The sequence below is a fragment of the Pseudoliparis swirei genome, chromosome 19, assembly GCF_029220125.1.
Source record: "Pseudoliparis swirei isolate HS2019 ecotype Mariana Trench chromosome 19, NWPU_hadal_v1, whole genome shotgun sequence".
NCBI lineage: Eukaryota > Metazoa > Chordata > Actinopteri > Perciformes > Liparidae > Pseudoliparis > Pseudoliparis swirei.
In genome coordinates, this window is record NC_079406.1 from 18,112,696 (window position 1) to 18,131,407 (window position 18,712).

Below are 18,712 nucleotides of genomic sequence, written 5' to 3' on the forward strand. Positions count from 1 at the left end.
AGTGGACAGAAACTGTAAAGAATACAGAAGTGACCTACGTTTTTACCTATTTCAGTCTCTGAAATTAATGTTTTCCGAATTCTACTTTTGTTCAGTCATATGTACATGAAACATAAAAAATGGTTTGTGAACAAACAAACCGTCGTGGAAGAAGTACTCAGACACTCTACCCACATCAATATTAGCACAAATATCCAAAGCAACATAATTCTTATTGCAGGACAAGTTTAGACTTTATCATTCTGACTGTTGACCTCATAAATCATAAGAACTACTAAGTAAAGATGGAATTCGTGGAGTATGTACAATATTTCTCGATGTAGAAGTAAAGATCCAAATGTAAAATTAGAGACAAGTGACTTGTTCACGTCTCAAAAATAAAATATAATAATTTTAGATGTTCTTCAGATGGCTTCGTCTATATTGTACTACATTATAAATTCTACTAAATGAACTCGTGGCGGCTTAAAGCTACTGGAGCACCGGAGTAAATGGTTACTGGAAGCTAACCAGGAGACGACTGAATGTGAAAACAAAGGACCATAAAACCAGCCAGACTGAAGCCCCCCGCTTCAGTGTTCGGGGGTTGTGTGGAGATAAAGTAAAGACATGGTCCAGTATTCTCTGACCACTGATCCATAACTTGAGAAAGTAGCAGTTATAGTAACAACATTCCTGACTTTTACAAAGGTGTCGACTAATTGCAGACCGACTTGTTAAAGTTAACGATCTAACCTCTTGTTAAACATGACAAATGGACATATGTCTGTGGCATCATGATGATGATCTGTTTTTACTAAGATGACATCATTCATTGAGGGTGACAGTAAATGACAAAATGGTTTTAAATGAAAAAAGAAGACATTTCAAAATTAACAATTTATTTTCTCTCTGTCGGGATTAGGTCACAATGACAAACATTGGGAACATGGACAATACTGGGAGGATTTAAAATCTCCTTTGTACAAGAGAAATCATTTCAACCCATCTTCTCTGTGGTTCACCAACTATTCCAGAGGCTCTCTAATGCAACACTCTGGACCAATGGTCAGGAAAATAATACTAACACTGGACAACATGACAAACAAAAGGCCCATCTGTGACACACACACACACACACACACACACACACACACACACACACACACACACACACACACACACACACACACACACACACACACACACACACACACACACACACACACACACACACACACACACACACACACACACACACACACACACACACACACACACACACACACACACACACACACACGGGTTGAAATTATTTGTTAAAAATAGATAGTGTATATGCAGACTTTAAATCGACATCCTGCCGCTGCACATCCGGGATGTGAACATTTGTCAGTTACGGTTTAACGGATGACAACCGATTGAATCTCATCTTTATTGGCAAACACCACATGGCGACATGCACTGCTGTGGAGGAATCTTCAGGATGCGTTATCGGCTGAAATCCTGACTTTCTACTGGGCTCAATGCAACAACTGGTCCGAACTCTGGCGTCATGTACATTGTAACTTTATGGCTTACAAGGTAAACAGGTCCATATAAACTAGAAAGGTACGGAGACATCTTTCAATAATTAAAACTATGGTACAGCAACATATTGGCAAAACAACTAAAGAACTAGGTAACGTAGATGTAAACAATGGTAAACCACTGTACAGCTTATCCTAACATGGTATTTACAGGTCAAGTTATTTTACTAGCTAGTTCCCATGTAGAGAAGTTCAGATGTAAAGAAGTAACAGTTTGATAACGTACTGTACGTTAGGCAACTTCAACCATCCCATCTACTTGCAAAGAACTGGATTCAACGAGAGTAATCCAGCAAGCAGCGGGAACATCTACAGACTTGTTGAACTACCTGGAGCCTTCCTCCTCCTACATTTAGAGTTTTTCTAAAAGTATACATAAGGCAAGGGTAGTTAAGGAAGGTGGAGGCATCACATTCTTTGCAAAGGGATTACTGTGATGGGATAGGTTGATGGTTCTTTGGGGTAAATGCACTTGTTTGTCACATGTAACAGAAACACATCCGAGTGCAACGAAGGGGACATGTCGAGTTCTGTCGGGAAAATGTGCAAAAATCTGCTCTAAAGCAAAGTGACAGTGTTGCAAAGTCTAATGTACACGGTGGGCGATGTACTGGGTCGCCATGAGACAACGCTGCAGACCCTTATTCCAGCATACTGTATATACAAGGCACTAAGGAAAAGATTCAAGGGCCACACATCCAGTCTTTTGACAGCCGCCTCAGTCCGGGCGGAATATAGGATATTTCGCTTCGAAATCTATAAGAATGACCTACAGAGAGAGAAATGCAAAGCAAATGATTATACAACTGCAAGATGGATAGACATAATGGTCATGCTATATTTTTCAAAGGCTTTCCTTTCCAATGAAGTGACCTATAATGAACCGTATTAACAAAAACAGACAACAGAATCCTGATATAGTAACACTGTCTCCTAGAACAATGTTTATATCAAACTCATTTGCAACAGGCTTTTGTTTTTTTAAGGAAACTTATTGAAGATCCGATCAACAACTATTTGATAACCGATTGTTGAAGTCATTTTTTAAGCACACATGCGCTGGCTCTCGCGTCTCAAATATGAGCATGTTTTGGTATTTCTCTGCAATAATTATATGATAGTAACTTAAATGTATTGTGTTTTGGACTGTTGGTCATACAAAACAAGACAATTAAGGCCATTACCTTGGACTTTGGGAAATTATAATGGGCATTCTTTACTATTTTATAACACGATTGATGGATTAGTCAAGAAAATAATCTGCAGAGGAATCGCTAATGAATACAATCAAAAAGAGTTGCGCAATAATACAATAATTCATTGTTTTTTTTAGACTGCCTACTTACATATTCCATCATATTACTGCTTTCACATTTCCTTTTGCTGAGTTTCCAGTGCAGCCCCAGCTGAAAGTAGAAAAGACACAGACACAATGAATTAACATCTCTCCCACTCTCCAACAGACACAGACACGCGCACACGCACGCACAAACAAACAAAGGAAAATCTGTCTGAAATCTCCCCTTTAGTGTCGGGGGAATTTAGGAGCAGGACTGTCTGGTCTCGCCGGGGTCAAACTGTGGCCAGACACCCTGAAGAGCTTCCTTTATACCTTTGCACAGCTACTAGCTGTAATTTGTTGCTGAGAGACAAAACTAACACAGCGTTTGACTGCTGACCTCACGGTCCTCTCAGACCTCGTGCAGCAGATCGGACTCCGCTTTAAGGGACTTGTGTGGCAGGTTTGAGTTTACAAGACAGATTAATAGTCATTATCCATCACGATGATACTCAACTTGCACTGCACAGCGGCACAGACAAATAAGCACTTTCACACAGGTGCTAATCTGCAATTTGTCATTCTTACCTTGTGGTATAATCGATTATTTTCCCACTCTAACAATTTATGAATAGACCGCCTTGTCTGTTGGAGGAGAAAACAAATGCATGTACATTGAGGCAAGCTGCAGAATACTCATTACTCAAATTAACACTTTAACAGGTAACAGTAAACGGCCAGTGTGAGGATTTATGGACTGAACTCCCAATTTACCAGCTAGTAATTTCCAGTTTGTTGCCATCAATTCTGAGTGGTAATACCACCTTCAAATGACACACCCTTGCGCTGGGCAGGAGAAGAACTATGCAGCGTAATGCGTCATTTCTACAGAGCCACTAATTGAACACGAGTTGTTATTACCCTCTACACTTAGACCAATGCGGCTGAATTGCCATAACAGCCCCTGAGTAATCAGCGCTGATGTAAGGGAGAGTTAAACTGTCCAACGCTCGTCACAAGAGGTGTGGAACCTACTCTCTTGTTGAGGCAGATAACAGGCCATAGACTGCAGCCTACTGTACAGCAGCAGCACAGGCAGCCGCAAAGAAGCCACTTCACATTCACCGGCACGTTCTTCTTCAAACACGCGTTCGCCCTGCTGATGCTGGTTTTGAATTCTTCTGGTGCTACCTAGAAGAAAAGAGAGAAGGGATAGATGTGCGTGTACCAAAATGAACAGCTCCCTGAGGCCGTGTGCACTGGAGGGAATTACCAGAAAATTGAAAGCGACAATTCAAATGTTTGTAGGTGGTGCTGACATGAAATATTCCTAATTGCTCACAATTGGGCACAAAGATCAAAGAGCTTCAGAAAAAACAACAGGTAGATAATTGCAGATGTTGTCCAGAGATGAGATGAGATCTCTAAATAGCTTGCCTCCGATTTGCTAACCGAGCTCCAGACCGTTCAAGGCAAAGAGGGGCTCAAAGGAGAGATAAGCGCAGAGCCTGTGGCAGCGCCGACCAAACAACTTGAATGGATGCTCATTCCTCGCCGAGTCTGTACGCCATAAAACAGGGGTCGTAATCTTTTATGACAGGATGCAAAGGTCTCTTTGCAAACAGCCAAAGACCTCAGAATAAAGCCCAGCAGGGCCTGATCTGCACCCTTCAATCATCATAATTGTGACCTCATCCATCACATGTCACCCTGGGTCACAATACTGAAGGTACTTTTTATTGCCCCACACTTCCCTCGGCCTGCTCTTACCCCTGCAGCCTTTTTGTGTTTCTGCGTCCGACCCAGGAAGCTTTCCTTTCTTGTCTACAGCAGAGTCTTCATTTCATTATTTTATCACCGGGAGCCGGACCCTCAAAAACACTGGGGTCCCCGCCAACTGAGCCCCATAGACGGCTTACTCATTTACAGAGATGGACAGCAGCACATTCAGGCTCTTTTCTATACACCATGGTGCGTTACTTGAAATGCAGCTCCACCAGATCAAAACCTCTCGGAGAGGTTTGAATGGGGTGGTTTGGGGAAGTAGGGGCCATTAAAGGCCCAAAGGAACAACTGATTCACTGTGGCCTTAATTGCTTGATTCTTCCCACTTGGAATTGAACAGAAAGCTGCTTGCAAGAATGAAGTGCAAAAAAAAAAAAATGTACCTTTCCCGTGAGAACAGAGGGAAATTCTGTGTCAAATCTGTTGCTCAGTCCAAATCTGGAAAAAGAAAAACAAAACGTTTTTAAAGTTTATTTCAGTTGACCACACACATACACACACCTGTTTTCTTCTAAGACAGTGTAAACATGCAGGGGTCCAGATGACTACGCTTCATATCACCAATAAACCAATAATAGATTATTATTTGAAAAATCCCTTCAAGTCACACTTCCCAACAACTAAATTAATATGAATGAATAAGTGAACAGTTCCAAACTTCCCATAAGCCATTGCTGCTTTATTGTTCAGCTGTAGCTAGTTAAAACTGGAGACTTGATGTGACATTCACAAGGTTGTGTGTGGTCGCTTCTAGTAATTAAAGGGGATAATACTGCCGTTACTTGTATTTAGGTTCCCCAGAAAAATGCTCCTGTGTCTGGAAAGGTCAACGCTCACAGTAGCAATGCACGTGTGAAAAGTAACAGATAGTATTAAGTTAAAGAAAATGGACATCCTGAATATGTTTTTGTCAAATGATAATTCAGATGCTCAGAACAGTCTGCTTGTCCGGCTAACGTTGTGGTGAAGGTGAGGGAGGATCTTACGATGACGACAGCGATGACAATATCCCCCGAAATAATACTCTCCTCACTACATGACGTCACTTTGGGGGACTGGCGTGCTTAAAGCTCGAACTCACGAAGTGCAATAAAATGCAGCAGAGTCGCGAACACCACGTGAAAAAAAACAATTAGGAAACTCGCAGTAAAGAAACGCCCCGGACTATAATGGCGCCGTTGACAATGTGAAGAGAACATTAACTTTCAAATGTCTGGTGATGGTGCGCGAGTCTGTCCGATAACAACCTCCTCGAGCGCACCAAAACACCACACGTACACTTGCCTCGCAACGAATATCGGTTGCTAGCCGACCACGTTCGCTGTTGCCATGGGGATGAAAACCCGTTAACGTTCGTTTAGTGTTTGGTTGCGTTCACGGTGAAACCAACGGTCCCCGTGACGGGACGTGTGGTCGACTGTGAGTGTAGCGCCAGCTCGCAGGCTAGCTACACGGGCTAAAGGATGAGGACAACAAAGCGACAAAGCGACGCCGGGAAAGACACAAGCGACAAACACGACTCTGCTTACACTGTGATGTGCCCGGCCCCTCGCAGCACCACGGGCTCCGGGCAGTACCTGGGCAGGCGCTCCTCACTCACTACGTGCTCATCCTCTTCGTCTTCCAACTCATAAATGGTATCAAAGTCCGCCATGTTGGGTAGTAAGACGCTCATGACGTCTCCAGCGGGGCTGCGCACTGACGCACGAGCGGGCGCGCGGACCACAACCTCCACAGGGAGTGATCATCGCCCCTCTGTGTTCAGGGGGACCAGAGCCACGCACTTTGAACAACACTAACACTATCTGGCATTAGCGAGACGTGACAGATATAGATAATAACAAGAATCAAACACTATATCTGTGTAATATGCTGAAACGACAGATATGTATTCCTGCAGTTTACATTAGGGAATTAACTTCTTCAGTTTACATTAGGGAATTAACTTCTTCAGACATGCACATGGAGCAAAGTCAGGGAAGTCCAGCTCTCAAAAAAGTCAGTCTTACCACATGACAATAAACATGTCACCTAAACTAGTTAAACAACACTGTGAACCCTTAAGCCTGAACATATGCCTCACAGACTAAAGGTTCAGGAGTCGAGCTTAAAAATGAGTTACAATATGGCCCGATAGGCAGTGGTGTAGTGGGGATTTTTTTACTGGGGGGACGCTATTTTAATTAGGTCATCCCAAACAATGCCACATAAGTGCGCACGCGTGCAGTGCAATCACAAAACGGGCAGACAGGTCTACAGAAACCACCGGTATGCCTAGTCCTACTTTAGTTGCTGCAAAAAATCCGTGTTACTCACCGTTGAAATCATTCAGAGGAAACGCCACAGTGGGTCTGGATCCTTGCCAGATTCGGCTGCAGCCTGTCGTGACCTCTTGTCTTCAGCTGAGCGATGTCGTCTCAGCCAAGTTGTTACATATCCTGTCGGATCCCACTGGGTCAGAGGTGGACCATGTAGCTTTATGAACATCAAGGTGGATACCCGTTCAACCAGCAACCTGTTGCGCGTTGGGGTGATGATCAGATTCATCTGGCTGAATCCCCTTTCACATTCTGCCGTGCTGCATGGTATCAGTCTAGTGCAGTTCATCAAGGGCCTGAGCTCGGCAGGTGTAGCATCGTCTACAGTGCTCTCCACAAAGTCTCGGAATGCATTTATTGCATTTACAGTCGGCAGCCTGAATCGTTGGCACAGTTCACTCACTTGCACCTCTCCGTAGCCAGGCGGCATGGTCTGAGCTGGTGGCCAGTTGTCGCGTTCCAGGACTTTCAGTTGAGCGAGCAAGTGAACATAGTCTGTGTCCGACTGGGCCTGCGAGGCTGCTCCACGAGATGATGCAGTAGTGAACATTCTATGGCTAAGGTTGTTGCTTAGACTCCGGAGAAATTGTTGACGATTGATGGTGACGATTTTGGAGTTGTCTGTGAGCACAACTGTGCCCAGTCTGCCTTCTGATATGGCATTTTCAGCTGCAAGGACCTTGGTCCCAGGTCGCTCCCCAGTCCATTGATAAAACGAATGCTCCGGTGGATCAGTTTGTCGGCGTAGGCTACTGATGTCGTGCGCTTTTGCAAACATTCTGACAACAGGGCTAACTCATTCAGTGTATCACACATGAGCGCTAAATCTAAAAGGAACTGCTTTGAAGTCAGCCGCTTTAACAGACCTTCATACAGCTTTCGATCGTTTGCTGATCGTTTCTCATCTGTCTTCGCAAAGCTAAAGTGTGCACATAGTGACTCGAAGTTATTCCAAACAGCGGATACTGTGCGATAGGAGCTGGCCACCCATCTCGTGCTCAACACACGGCCTATTTTTCCTATTTGTTTATGCAAATCAGCAGCACACTCAGCCAGCTCTCTCTGGTTTAGGGGTGATCTGCTGTACAAAGTGTATAACGTTTTTGTTGAAAAAATACCACCCGGAATCGCTGTTTTTGCAGGACTCTGGCGCAGCGCCGTCTGCTTTTTGCATCACGAGCGTGATGACGAATCATAATAGAAATAGTTTTTATTTTTTATTATAATTACTGTGAAATGTATTATGTTGTCATTATGACAACACATACACACTTGCAACTGATAACACTGGCAATGATTTTTATATTTATTAGACTATTTAAAAAAAAAAAAAAATCATGCTCCAAATAAGTGGGGGTACGGCGTACCCCCGCGTCCAACGCCCACTACACCACTGCCGATAGGTGTAAATGCTCTGACATACTCTGAAAGCGCACCTGCTGATAACATATACTACCGGTTTTGAAGTATGTTAAAAACGAAACGAATAAATGCCATTCTATTGCCGTTCTTGCCATTGAAGAACAAAACATAATTTCCATTGTTGACACATGCTGGTTGGTTTTAAGTCACGAGTGAGGCACTTTCAGAGTTAATGAGAACATGTTGTTGTTTTGCTGCTCTGGAAATGAGCCCTTTGTCCAAATGAAAAATAGATGCATTGAATGAACATGTCTGTATAACTTAGGAGAGAAATAGCCTATTGTTACAGTTCCACACATATTTTATTTTATTTCAAAAGATCGTTATGCTAATTGTATGGGGAATAATATATTTCTTAAATCATCTTAGGAGCATGTTGAATACACATTTAAAACAAGCATACGAATAAAAGCCATACAGTTACTTTTAGATGTTCATTTCTGAAAGGCTCACACGTGTGTGCCTGGGTGTGTAACTGTATCCGTGGAGAAACGCGTACATGCTGTATAATACTGTAGCACATAAAAGCATTTCGAATACAAAACGTATCCAAGCGTTGCAAATACTCAGAAATAACAAAAATGACAGGCTTACTGCAAAAACAACAACATTTTATTTACATTTTGCCACCACACGACCCGTATCAGCTGGTTCCTGCTTTACTTATAACAATGTGCTGAAAACACGTTTGTAAATGATTTGTCCAGTCAGAGCAGTTTGTGTGGCACGCGCTACATACAATCCAGTTTAAAACTTCATTAAAATGTCCCTGAATTATCGTTTTATTCACATACACTTCATCACATACCAAAAAAATGATATGTATATCTTATTAACTCACAAACAATTAAAAGCTTTTAAGTTTGAAACACGTCGATTTTTTTTTTTTTTTTTTAAGTCCCCACGTTATTAGAACTATTCTATTAAAAAGCAATATGTCAAGAGCCTCCATTTTGTTGCTATAAATGCACTCTTTATCCACAGCGTTGTGCTTCAGGACGCGAGATCCATGGCTGCCTATCAAGTGTCCTGCAGTCAGCGTGTCGCAGTGCTCTTTGTGTTCGATGGTCCGGAGGTGAGCTGCTCACTGGGTCACAGTCACTTGCTGTATATTCCTGATAGATGGCAAGGTGTTCATTCCCTGAGGAGGGTACATAGAGTTGTGGATGTCTGAGGGACTGAGAGACCCCGGCACCGGCAGAGGGCTCACCGAACCCGGGTCACTGTGCACAGATCCCCCGCTGCCGTCAGACTGGCCCAGCTTCTTCTTGATCAGTTTCCTCTCTTTGGCTCTGCGGTTCTGAAACCAGATTTTAACCTGAAGTGTCACCAAGAAAAGAAAATTAAATTAATATCAGTGGGTGCTTACTTCTCCCATGCATTGGCATAAAAAATAATGAAAATAAACAGAATTTATGAATAGATATTACTGGATAGGAAACAAATAATGCACATTAAATACACGGTAATTATAATATACTCATACACTTTATTAGGTTTTGAACTCGTTTGATCTCCATGCCAGCCCTATATTTGTAATATAATTAAAACAAACGATATGCCTAGATAGACATGCCATTACTTACCAAAATAAAATTCAACACATTGCCTATTATAAAACGGAAAGGACATAAAAAATTAACAATAAAACATATAAATATAATAATTACATATCAATAATTAGTATTTAATTTGGCTATAATTTGAAAAGGATTAAAACATATAATATTCGAAATAACAACAAATGATCATAACATGTTTGTAATCTTAGGATTTAATTATCAAACATATAATATATAATTAATAGAAAAAATAACTACAGACATTGTATCAGGGGTTGAGGTGTCTTTAAATATATCCAATGCAAACGTATTCATAGATGTAAATAAGCAGAATAACCATTATTTTGATGATGAAATTGGCATGTTTTCTTCAGGCCTCATTTTGTAAGTTGCAAGTGTGAACATATTTTAATGAGGTTTCCATTACTGCTCCTACAGGCTGTGTGTCGTATATTTAAATGTCGTATTTTTTCTGCATAAAAAATAAACCAGGCCGAAGCACTCTGATTTAGACATACCTGTCTTTCTGACAGACCGAGGTTGAGAGCCAGTTCAGATTTCCTCCTGATGGTGATGTATCTGTTGAAATGAAACTCCTTCTCCAGCTCCAGCCTCTGATGGTCTGTGTAAACTACCCTGTATTTCTCCTTCGTTCTTGTTTTACCTGCGAAGGCGACAAGAAGGAAAACACACAGCATTGGTATTGCGCTTCTTCCCTTCCAGCAGCCAGGCGGTTGAACTGGAAGATGTACAGAGAGGAGGCTGCATGCCAGGACCGGCATATCTGCACATGGCATCTTTATTAGCTGCCTCTTAAATACACATCTCTGCTTTCTCCACAGATATACGCAAATTGAGCTTTTTCAACTCGCTTTGATGACAGCTGGAGTACAGTGAATCTCAAACTGCCAACCAGATCCTCTACTGACAAGTTAAAAGGAAACACACGTCACAGGAGATAGGACGCACATCGCTGGAGTTGATGCTGATACCATTTTACAGACTTGTTATATGTGCATGTTCACTTTTACTTTAAGCAAGTTTGATAACAAACTGCGGACGATGACACATCTTATCAAAAGTATACAAAAAGTAGGTCCCCGCATAACCCGGAGGTAAATTGACTTAATTAATATAAGTCCCAGACCCTCATAATTGATAAATATGTGATTTTAAACGGCCATGTACGCCTCTCTAAAGGTCTACAGCGTATACTACTCGACACAGGCTGTGAAAAGAGTCCCTCTTTCCGGCAATATAACTCTCGGAGAGGAAAGGGAGGTTGGTGCATATCAAAGTGAAGAGGTGATGAAAGCAAAGGCCACCGCCTGGATATGACGGATAACACTCGAAACACCCAACAATGTGACAGGGAAGTCGACCTCACATCTCCAGGAATAATGACATTACCATCACAACTGGGCCTGGCGCCGATTCCTAACACCTTTTTGATATACACCACAGGAGAGAATACAGTAGACAGGGCTGCTGGCTTTCAGTCCATTTACCCATCAGAATTATGATATATGGAAATGTTTTATGGACACGTTTGACTGTCTCTCTCTGCTGCCAATATTATGTAATTCAGTATTCATATTTAATAGATGTCTATACGATTCTAGACCTACATTATCATTGTATTTACATTGTAAACTTATATTAGCCCAAATGTAAGCAACCTGCATGAGGTGGTCTACTCTTCTTTGGACAATTCCTTTCAATATGTCTTTAAGTTCGTCCCTTGTTTTTATTAAACAAATGCGACACTATTTTATTAAATGACATGCCAGAAAGAAAGACTCGAGCGGAAACATGAACTGAGATGCGCAAGATACTAATGTCCTAAGACCAAGGCCAATTTGTAATACATAATTGTGGCACAATGTTTAAGATGATGCTCTCACCTGTAGAAGATGCTTGTGCATTTTTACTCATCCACTGGAATGAATTGCGCCTTTCTCTATCAGGAGAAAGTTGTGCAACGTTAACGTTCTCCGGCGGCGGCTGTAACACCGCAGATCCTGAAGGATGCATATGATTGTACTCAGATGAGCAGTAAGGAACTTGTGCAGGAGAGGAGTTGTTCATAGGTGTAGGAATAGTATTAGGTGGTCCTAGACTGTATGCGCCCCAGTCCTCCCTCTGAGCGCCATAAGTGGGTCCCCAACTCCCCGAAGACTGCGCGTGCGTATCCATGTTTGGCACATGATGGTATCCAGTAAAGTCAGCGTACTGAGGTGTAGAAACAAAGTTCTGTGGAGGCAGATTGATGCCCGTTCTTCTTACTGGCCCCTGGTGATACATGCCGCTTTCTTTATCCAGAATGTATCCCACATACATGATTTGTAGAAAAAAAATTAAACGATGAAATGTATTGTAACAGCAAAGGGAATAATGTAGCCTATTTTAAGGCGACATTGTTTCCCTGAAACTGTTCAAAAAAGAATCCTTCTGCTCTTTTAGTCCAAATGAGGTCCCAGTGTAAAATGCGAGGTAGTTCCAGCCTGTCTCCAGCCTCACATGATGTGTCTCTGTTGACAAGATGGCAAAGGTACTAAGGCCTTCTTGACGTTAGCCAACTCCCAAACTCTTGGAGATTTGCATTAAAATGAGAGTGAGTAGTGCGGCAGGCCCAGCTGTCCCCTGGCGTCTGTCCTGCAGCGCGTCATCACCTGACAGTGGGCCTATCCCGAGCAGGAGTCCTCCACACCATGAATAAATCAACACCACGGCCTATCAGCTGCACACCCCGCAATAAACCGAGGCAACACGTCCACAAATGCACTAAGCCAAAAAGGCCTGTGCGTAATTGCGCGGAGATATATTTTATTACATTATAAATGTTAGAAGCATTCACTTACAAGAGGCAACTATGTTAGAACAATTTTACATTACAGCCAGGAACTTATTTGTTCACATTAACTCAATCGTTGTATCTCTCCAAACTAAATCCAGAACATCCAAGACATGTATTTATTTTTTGTCAAAACTCTGTTGTTATTATGTGAATTCAACAGTTTCCAACCACGCTTCACACGTAACTCCCGTTGTATTTGTTCAGAGATTCATTTGCAAACTAGATGCGACGCATATACGAGAGACTTTCTCTTGAAGCAAGCAGGACCTTTCATATTCCGTGTTCACACCTCAAGGTCGCACTTCACAGCTAATTCCGGTTACAAGGAGACTTCAACAACCCCCCTGTGACAAACAGCGGCTCTCCACACATCAGTCACCACCGGCTCCTAAAAATACAGAGGATTTGTTTTTCAGTGTTCGTGTCTTGTGCGTGCCACGAATCTCATGGAACTGCCCGAATAAAGATGGTAGTTTGAAAAGAAAAACGCTTTTAGACCCACTCACCAGTCTTTATGTCGCTGGCTGCAAACTAAATGCACGTCAAAGCAACACGCGGAGCATATACTGAAAAGGCCTGAATCATTTCCCAAAGCACGTTTTCTCTATTTAATATCAATCTGAGCTGATTGCGCCCCTTTGATCGTTATACGCCATATAGTTATTCTCGTATTTTTTGTGTGCCATTTCTTAATATGTTTGTGATTAATTTGACAGGTGTCTCCGGGCCTCTCTTTAGCAGCCTGCCTAATTGGCTTGTCTATAAGTCATACATGCTGATTGATGTCCCTAAAGTATCTGTTTATTGACCACACCGTATTTATGAGTCTAATCGAGTTGGCTGACTTCTGTGACTCGTACATCGTTCAGCGTCCTGGTTGTCGGTCAGCTGTCTGTTTGATGGAGAAATCAAGTATCACATGTTTCATTAGTTTTCTTTGTTTTTTGATGACTTTACAGTTCGCAACTGTCACAGTCACGTGGCCAACTATAAACACGTTTTAAAACGTGTCTGTCAAGATGACGTATGACACTTCATGCAGTTCCATGTTTGTGAGGAGGCCTACTGAGTATTCCCATATTTACTTACTTCATGCTTTCACGCTGTGCATTGTATATATTGATTTAGAAACAAGATTGTAAGTCTTTCTTAATTGTTCCTAGACATTTGGCATCCAGTGTAGACTCAGTTACATCCAGACATTGTTCTGCATTGGCACACTTGGTTTGGTGTCTCCACAGAGGGTTATTCACATTCATTGCTGCCCTCATGTGGATTTCTGCAGAACAACAGCTGAATCAGTTTGAATACTAACTAACAAACTCACTAACTAACTAACTAACTAACTAACTAACTACAGACCTTAAGTGGTATTTGAGTATTTCCTTTCTGAATTACTGTATACTCTATTCCACTGCAGTTCAGATGCAAATATTGTACTTTTTCCTCTTCGACATTGATACAATAATATTAGATACTTTATAATATGAAATATCATCAACAAGTCCACACACGAGTGCACACTAGCAGCATATGAAGTAATTAAAATAAAAAGCAAACTGCAACATGAAGGAGATATATACATACATTCAAATGTGTACAGATTGTAAAGCCATGAGGCAAATTTGTAATTTGTGTTATTGGACTATATGAAACGGAATTGAACTGAATTTAAATCAATTCAATAGCATCATTCTGAAATGAGTCATTCTGATTCATGAGTACTTTTTGTACTTTCGGTATATTCTGATGCTAATATTACTTGTAAGAAAGTAATTATAGTTACATTTCTCCCTGCACCACTGCTCACCACTCACCGGACTGTTGACCTCGAGAGGGCAGCCTCACCAACAACAACGTTTCATGATGTTCACCGTGTTGTACGCCACAGTCACAGCCCAACCATATTCATCATATGGCTAATTTACTCGGAAGGACAGGAAGTTACTGTATTACACAAGATACATATTTACAACATGCTGTTCCGCTGATTATATAGTTGTAGATTATAAACAAACTGTTATGTAGTTAAATTAATATGCCATTCGACATTAGTTGCCCATAGACCTTTCATTGAACTTGTTATAAACAAATAGAGCATACTATCATAATGACAATGCAATTATCCTAATGTTGTTTCATCGATGATCATTTTAGAAAAATCTGTGGCGAAGAGTATAGGCGTAATCACTAGTAACAGAATCAAAGGACGTTTGAGGAGAAATTATTTGATGCAACTCTTTGGGCGAAGTGATGTCATGTCACCAAGTGACATTTATTGAGCTTTTGTCTGAGGATATCTCACCATCTAAACAAAAGGACGTTGCGATTCTGAAAATATGCTCATGTACCATCATGGTTCAACCTACATTTTTATTTTAAATTTATTTAACCAGGAAATGCCTCATTGAGATTAAAAATCTCCTTTACAAGAGTGTCCTGGCCGAGACAGCAGCAATAGCACATTACACAAAGTTTCAGACAATACAACATGAAACAGTGACAGACAATATTTAAAAAAAGAAAGATATTTTTTTTTGATCAGTCTGAATAAAACCAAAACTAAGACTCAAGTCATCATAACCCAGTTCACACAGGTGCACATACCTTAGTCAAAGAAAACATCTACAACCAGATGAATCTACCTCCAACTCTTTTAATCTATTTTTAAAAACACCTCCAAGATAGCCATGGTGGCTTTCACATACTTGAGATCATAAATGATATATAGTCCAACAATATGTTTTGGATATCAAACTATATGTTTTGCCTCTCATATAACAAGTGCATTATTTAATGATAGTATATATTTACAAAATGTCGATCCAGTCGTTGTTTTTTAATTTGTTGTTTTAAAGTAAAATCAGAAGTGTGGTTGGCGCGCTTGGCAGAAACATTAAATCCACTCATGTCCTGCAAGAGAATCCACTAGATGGCGCACTTGAGCTAGTTATGAGCTGCTTCTGGTCTCCTTGCGGATCGATGGATGAGTTGGGTGAGACATGAACCAAGATATCGAGCGTGCAAAGTGTTTTGAAAACGATCGACGAGATGACGGAGAGTCCGGAACGTGTTGAAGGCTCATGCTGGGTTTCTGTTTCAGACCGAACTGCACCAACTTGTATGAACTCTGAACAGCTGCTAGCAGACCACTTATTTATCTGATTGATAATCAAAAGTAATCACTGTTATTGAATGTGAATAGTTGTTTTTTAACGTAATTGCTCACCCATTTTATCTTATATTGTGTTCCCACCACAATGTCCACATATGTGCCTGTCAGTGTTTATCTCTCTGCTCCAGTCGGACTGAGTCTACCTTTTAGAGAGAGATTTATGCTCCTGCAGTGAGGACTCATCGGAGACACTTTTATCAAACAAAATGTCTAAAAGCCAGTTAGGTAAAGCCGGCAGATCACACCGCAAACACAACTCACCGCAAGACAAGAGACGCACAGAGACTAAGTACTCAAGGACACCTGGGAGAGATAACGAGGGGCAGGTGGCCGCGGGGCCGACGAGCAACAGGTGAAACTAATCAGGGCGGGAAGCCAATCACGCAGGCCGGAAGTAGATAGAGACACAACGAAACTGCAGGGATCACGTTTGCATGCATGCAGTGTTGCCAATTCCGCGGTTTAACCGCGGAATTGGGCTCCTTTTGAAGTGTTGCCGCGGGTTGAATTTGTTGTCCGCTGGTTCGGGTAGACCTATTTTGCATGCAAATTACATGAATATCTTTAAATAAAAATCCATATTTTAAATGAAATAATTTATTTATACCCAAATCCTACCAAACTGACTCCAGATCAGCACGTACACACATGGACATGGGACACGCCCACATACACACACGCACCTAAAGCTCTCGCCGCTCTCAGTCTCCCGCGACCCGCTCGATCCCAACTCTGGTCTTGTAGTTAGTGTAGCTAGCTACACTGGAGAAACATGCCACCCGGTAAGTGGGCTAAATACGGGAAGAAATATACGAAAGAATGGGAAAGTGAAAATGGAATTAAAGAATGGATAGAACGTGTAGCTGGGGATGATACCAAAGCTTGTTGTCGGTACTGCAAAACCGAGATTCGTGCGCACCACAGTGATCTCCAAAACCACAGCAAAACGGGGAAACACATTCGAAATGCTGCTCCGTTCTCCAGTTGTCGAGTGCGTACATTGATTTAACTATAAGTATATGATAAAAATATAGTGAAGCAACATAAGGTGTTTCAGTTGAAATAAGGTATTGCATGAACTACAGTAAATGCATATGAAGTAAAAACAGTACATTCATGTTGTCCAGGCAGGGAGGAAGAGAGAAAAGGGAAGAGAAAGCCTCAAGACAAAGCAACAGGTTAGTTTGTCCGTCAGTGAATTGGTCTACACCTTCACAGAGCTATATTTTATTTATGATAATATACTGTATCTAATTACACAAGGCCATTTTAGGACCTTGGTGAAATAACTGTTTCGGGAAAACTGCTTTTAATGCTGGCATACTAACCATTTGTTGTTACTTTGTAGATATTACAATACATTTGGCAATGATAGCAATGTTGTTGGACTTTAAAAGCAGTGTATATGGTTTGGCACGGGCATATTTTGAGTTCTGATATTGGGCTTGTTTTTTGGGCTTGTTTTATTGGCCATTGGGCTGGTTTGGGCTGGTTTTGATTGGCCATTGGGCTGGTTTTGTCACACAGACCTGGCAACCCTGCATGCATGCATAGTTCACCCCGTGGCCATGGAGAGACGTGAACTCGATGTCTCACTCACTCAAATGTCTTTTTTTTTAATTCAAAGAAACAAACGCTCCTTCTTTCCGCGAGCACAGCGTCTTGTACAAGAAGCAGGTCATAGGAATTCAGTTTGTTGCATAACTTCATTTATGTTATTAAAGTGGCCGCAGCGTTTCTCTGCAGGAAGGGAGGTACAAACAGGACCATCTGCTACTATTTTTAGAGCCGGCATGGCTGACACAGTCACGATCCTCAGTTTGTCATCTGTAATGCGAAACACATGCGAAGCAGGAGACTGCAAACATAAGCCGTGTTTGACTCTCTTGATTGATTCTTTCACGATATGACAAGATGCAGGCAAGATTGAGAACAATATTTCTGTTTATAAGCTTGTTATTTTTTTATTGTTAAGAGGAGAGAGAGAAAACATTTCCCACATCCATGATATATAGCCTACTTGGATATAATATACTCTTTAAAAAATCATCATTCTGTGGCAAAAGAGAGCATTTTAATCATTTCATGATTGATGAAGATGAAGAAACATCAAATCAACATTCACACAGGAAGTTCACCTTATTGTGAAGGCTAAACTTAGGCACGCTAACATGCTCAAAATGACATTACTGAACATACTGATTCAAAGCAGATGAGAAGTCAGGGGATCAGCAAGGTGATTAAAATGTATCCTGACTGAAGGGAACATGCAAGTGTGTCATAGCAACCCGTTTGCATTCTATTCAATAGTTGATGTTTCACAATAAGCCACGCATGTAAAGGTCATGGTGTGGAAGACGAACTGTTAGAGGATCATCAAAGTCAGGAGGATTTATCATCTGGGGACCATGTAGACCTGTGGCAGATTTCACAGCAATCCATCCAATATTTGTTGAGATATTTCAATCTGGACCAAAGTTTTCAACCAACTGGCAGATTTATGTGCCTAAAAGCATTTTAAAAGAACTAAAAGTGAACAAATAAACTATCTTCATTCATATACGATGTGTGGTATCTCCGGCCATTGAATGTTGTTGTAAATGTTTGCAGAGATGCACTAATGAGACGCCGCATATTGGAAAACAAAAGGTCCTGATGTCCAACAGTTGGACTCATCGAAAGAGGTTTGTAGTTTACCAAAAGCAGCAACGGAGCTGCAGCTTTTCACCGAAAATTACAGAAAAGA

General features: G+C 41.4%; 2 protein-coding genes across 2 annotated transcripts; both read right to left on the reverse strand.

Moving 5' to 3' along the window:
• Nucleotides 1–1,195: 1,195 nt before the first annotated feature.
• On the reverse strand, nucleotides 1,196–6,307 carry chic1 (cysteine-rich hydrophobic domain 1). The gene is made up of 6 exons (XM_056440153.1): nucleotides 6,162–6,307; nucleotides 5,016–5,070; nucleotides 3,883–4,038; nucleotides 3,436–3,492; nucleotides 2,915–2,974; nucleotides 1,196–2,337 (listed from the first exon to the last, which is right to left on the reverse strand). The coding sequence occupies exons 1-6, from the start codon at nucleotides 6,305–6,307 to the stop codon at nucleotides 2,287–2,289; spliced, it is 525 nt and encodes a 174-aa protein (XP_056296128.1). The 3' UTR covers nucleotides 1,196–2,286.
• Nucleotides 6,308–9,456: 3,149 nt separating this feature from the next.
• cdx4 (caudal type homeobox 4) lies at nucleotides 9,457–12,274 on the reverse strand. Its single transcript, XM_056440033.1, has 3 exons — nucleotides 11,839–12,274; nucleotides 10,453–10,598; nucleotides 9,457–9,690 (listed from the first exon to the last, which is right to left on the reverse strand). Exons 1-3 carry the CDS (start codon nucleotides 12,272–12,274, stop codon nucleotides 9,457–9,459), a joined length of 816 nt encoding a protein of 271 aa, XP_056296008.1.
• Nucleotides 12,275–18,712: the final 6,438 nt, after the last annotated feature.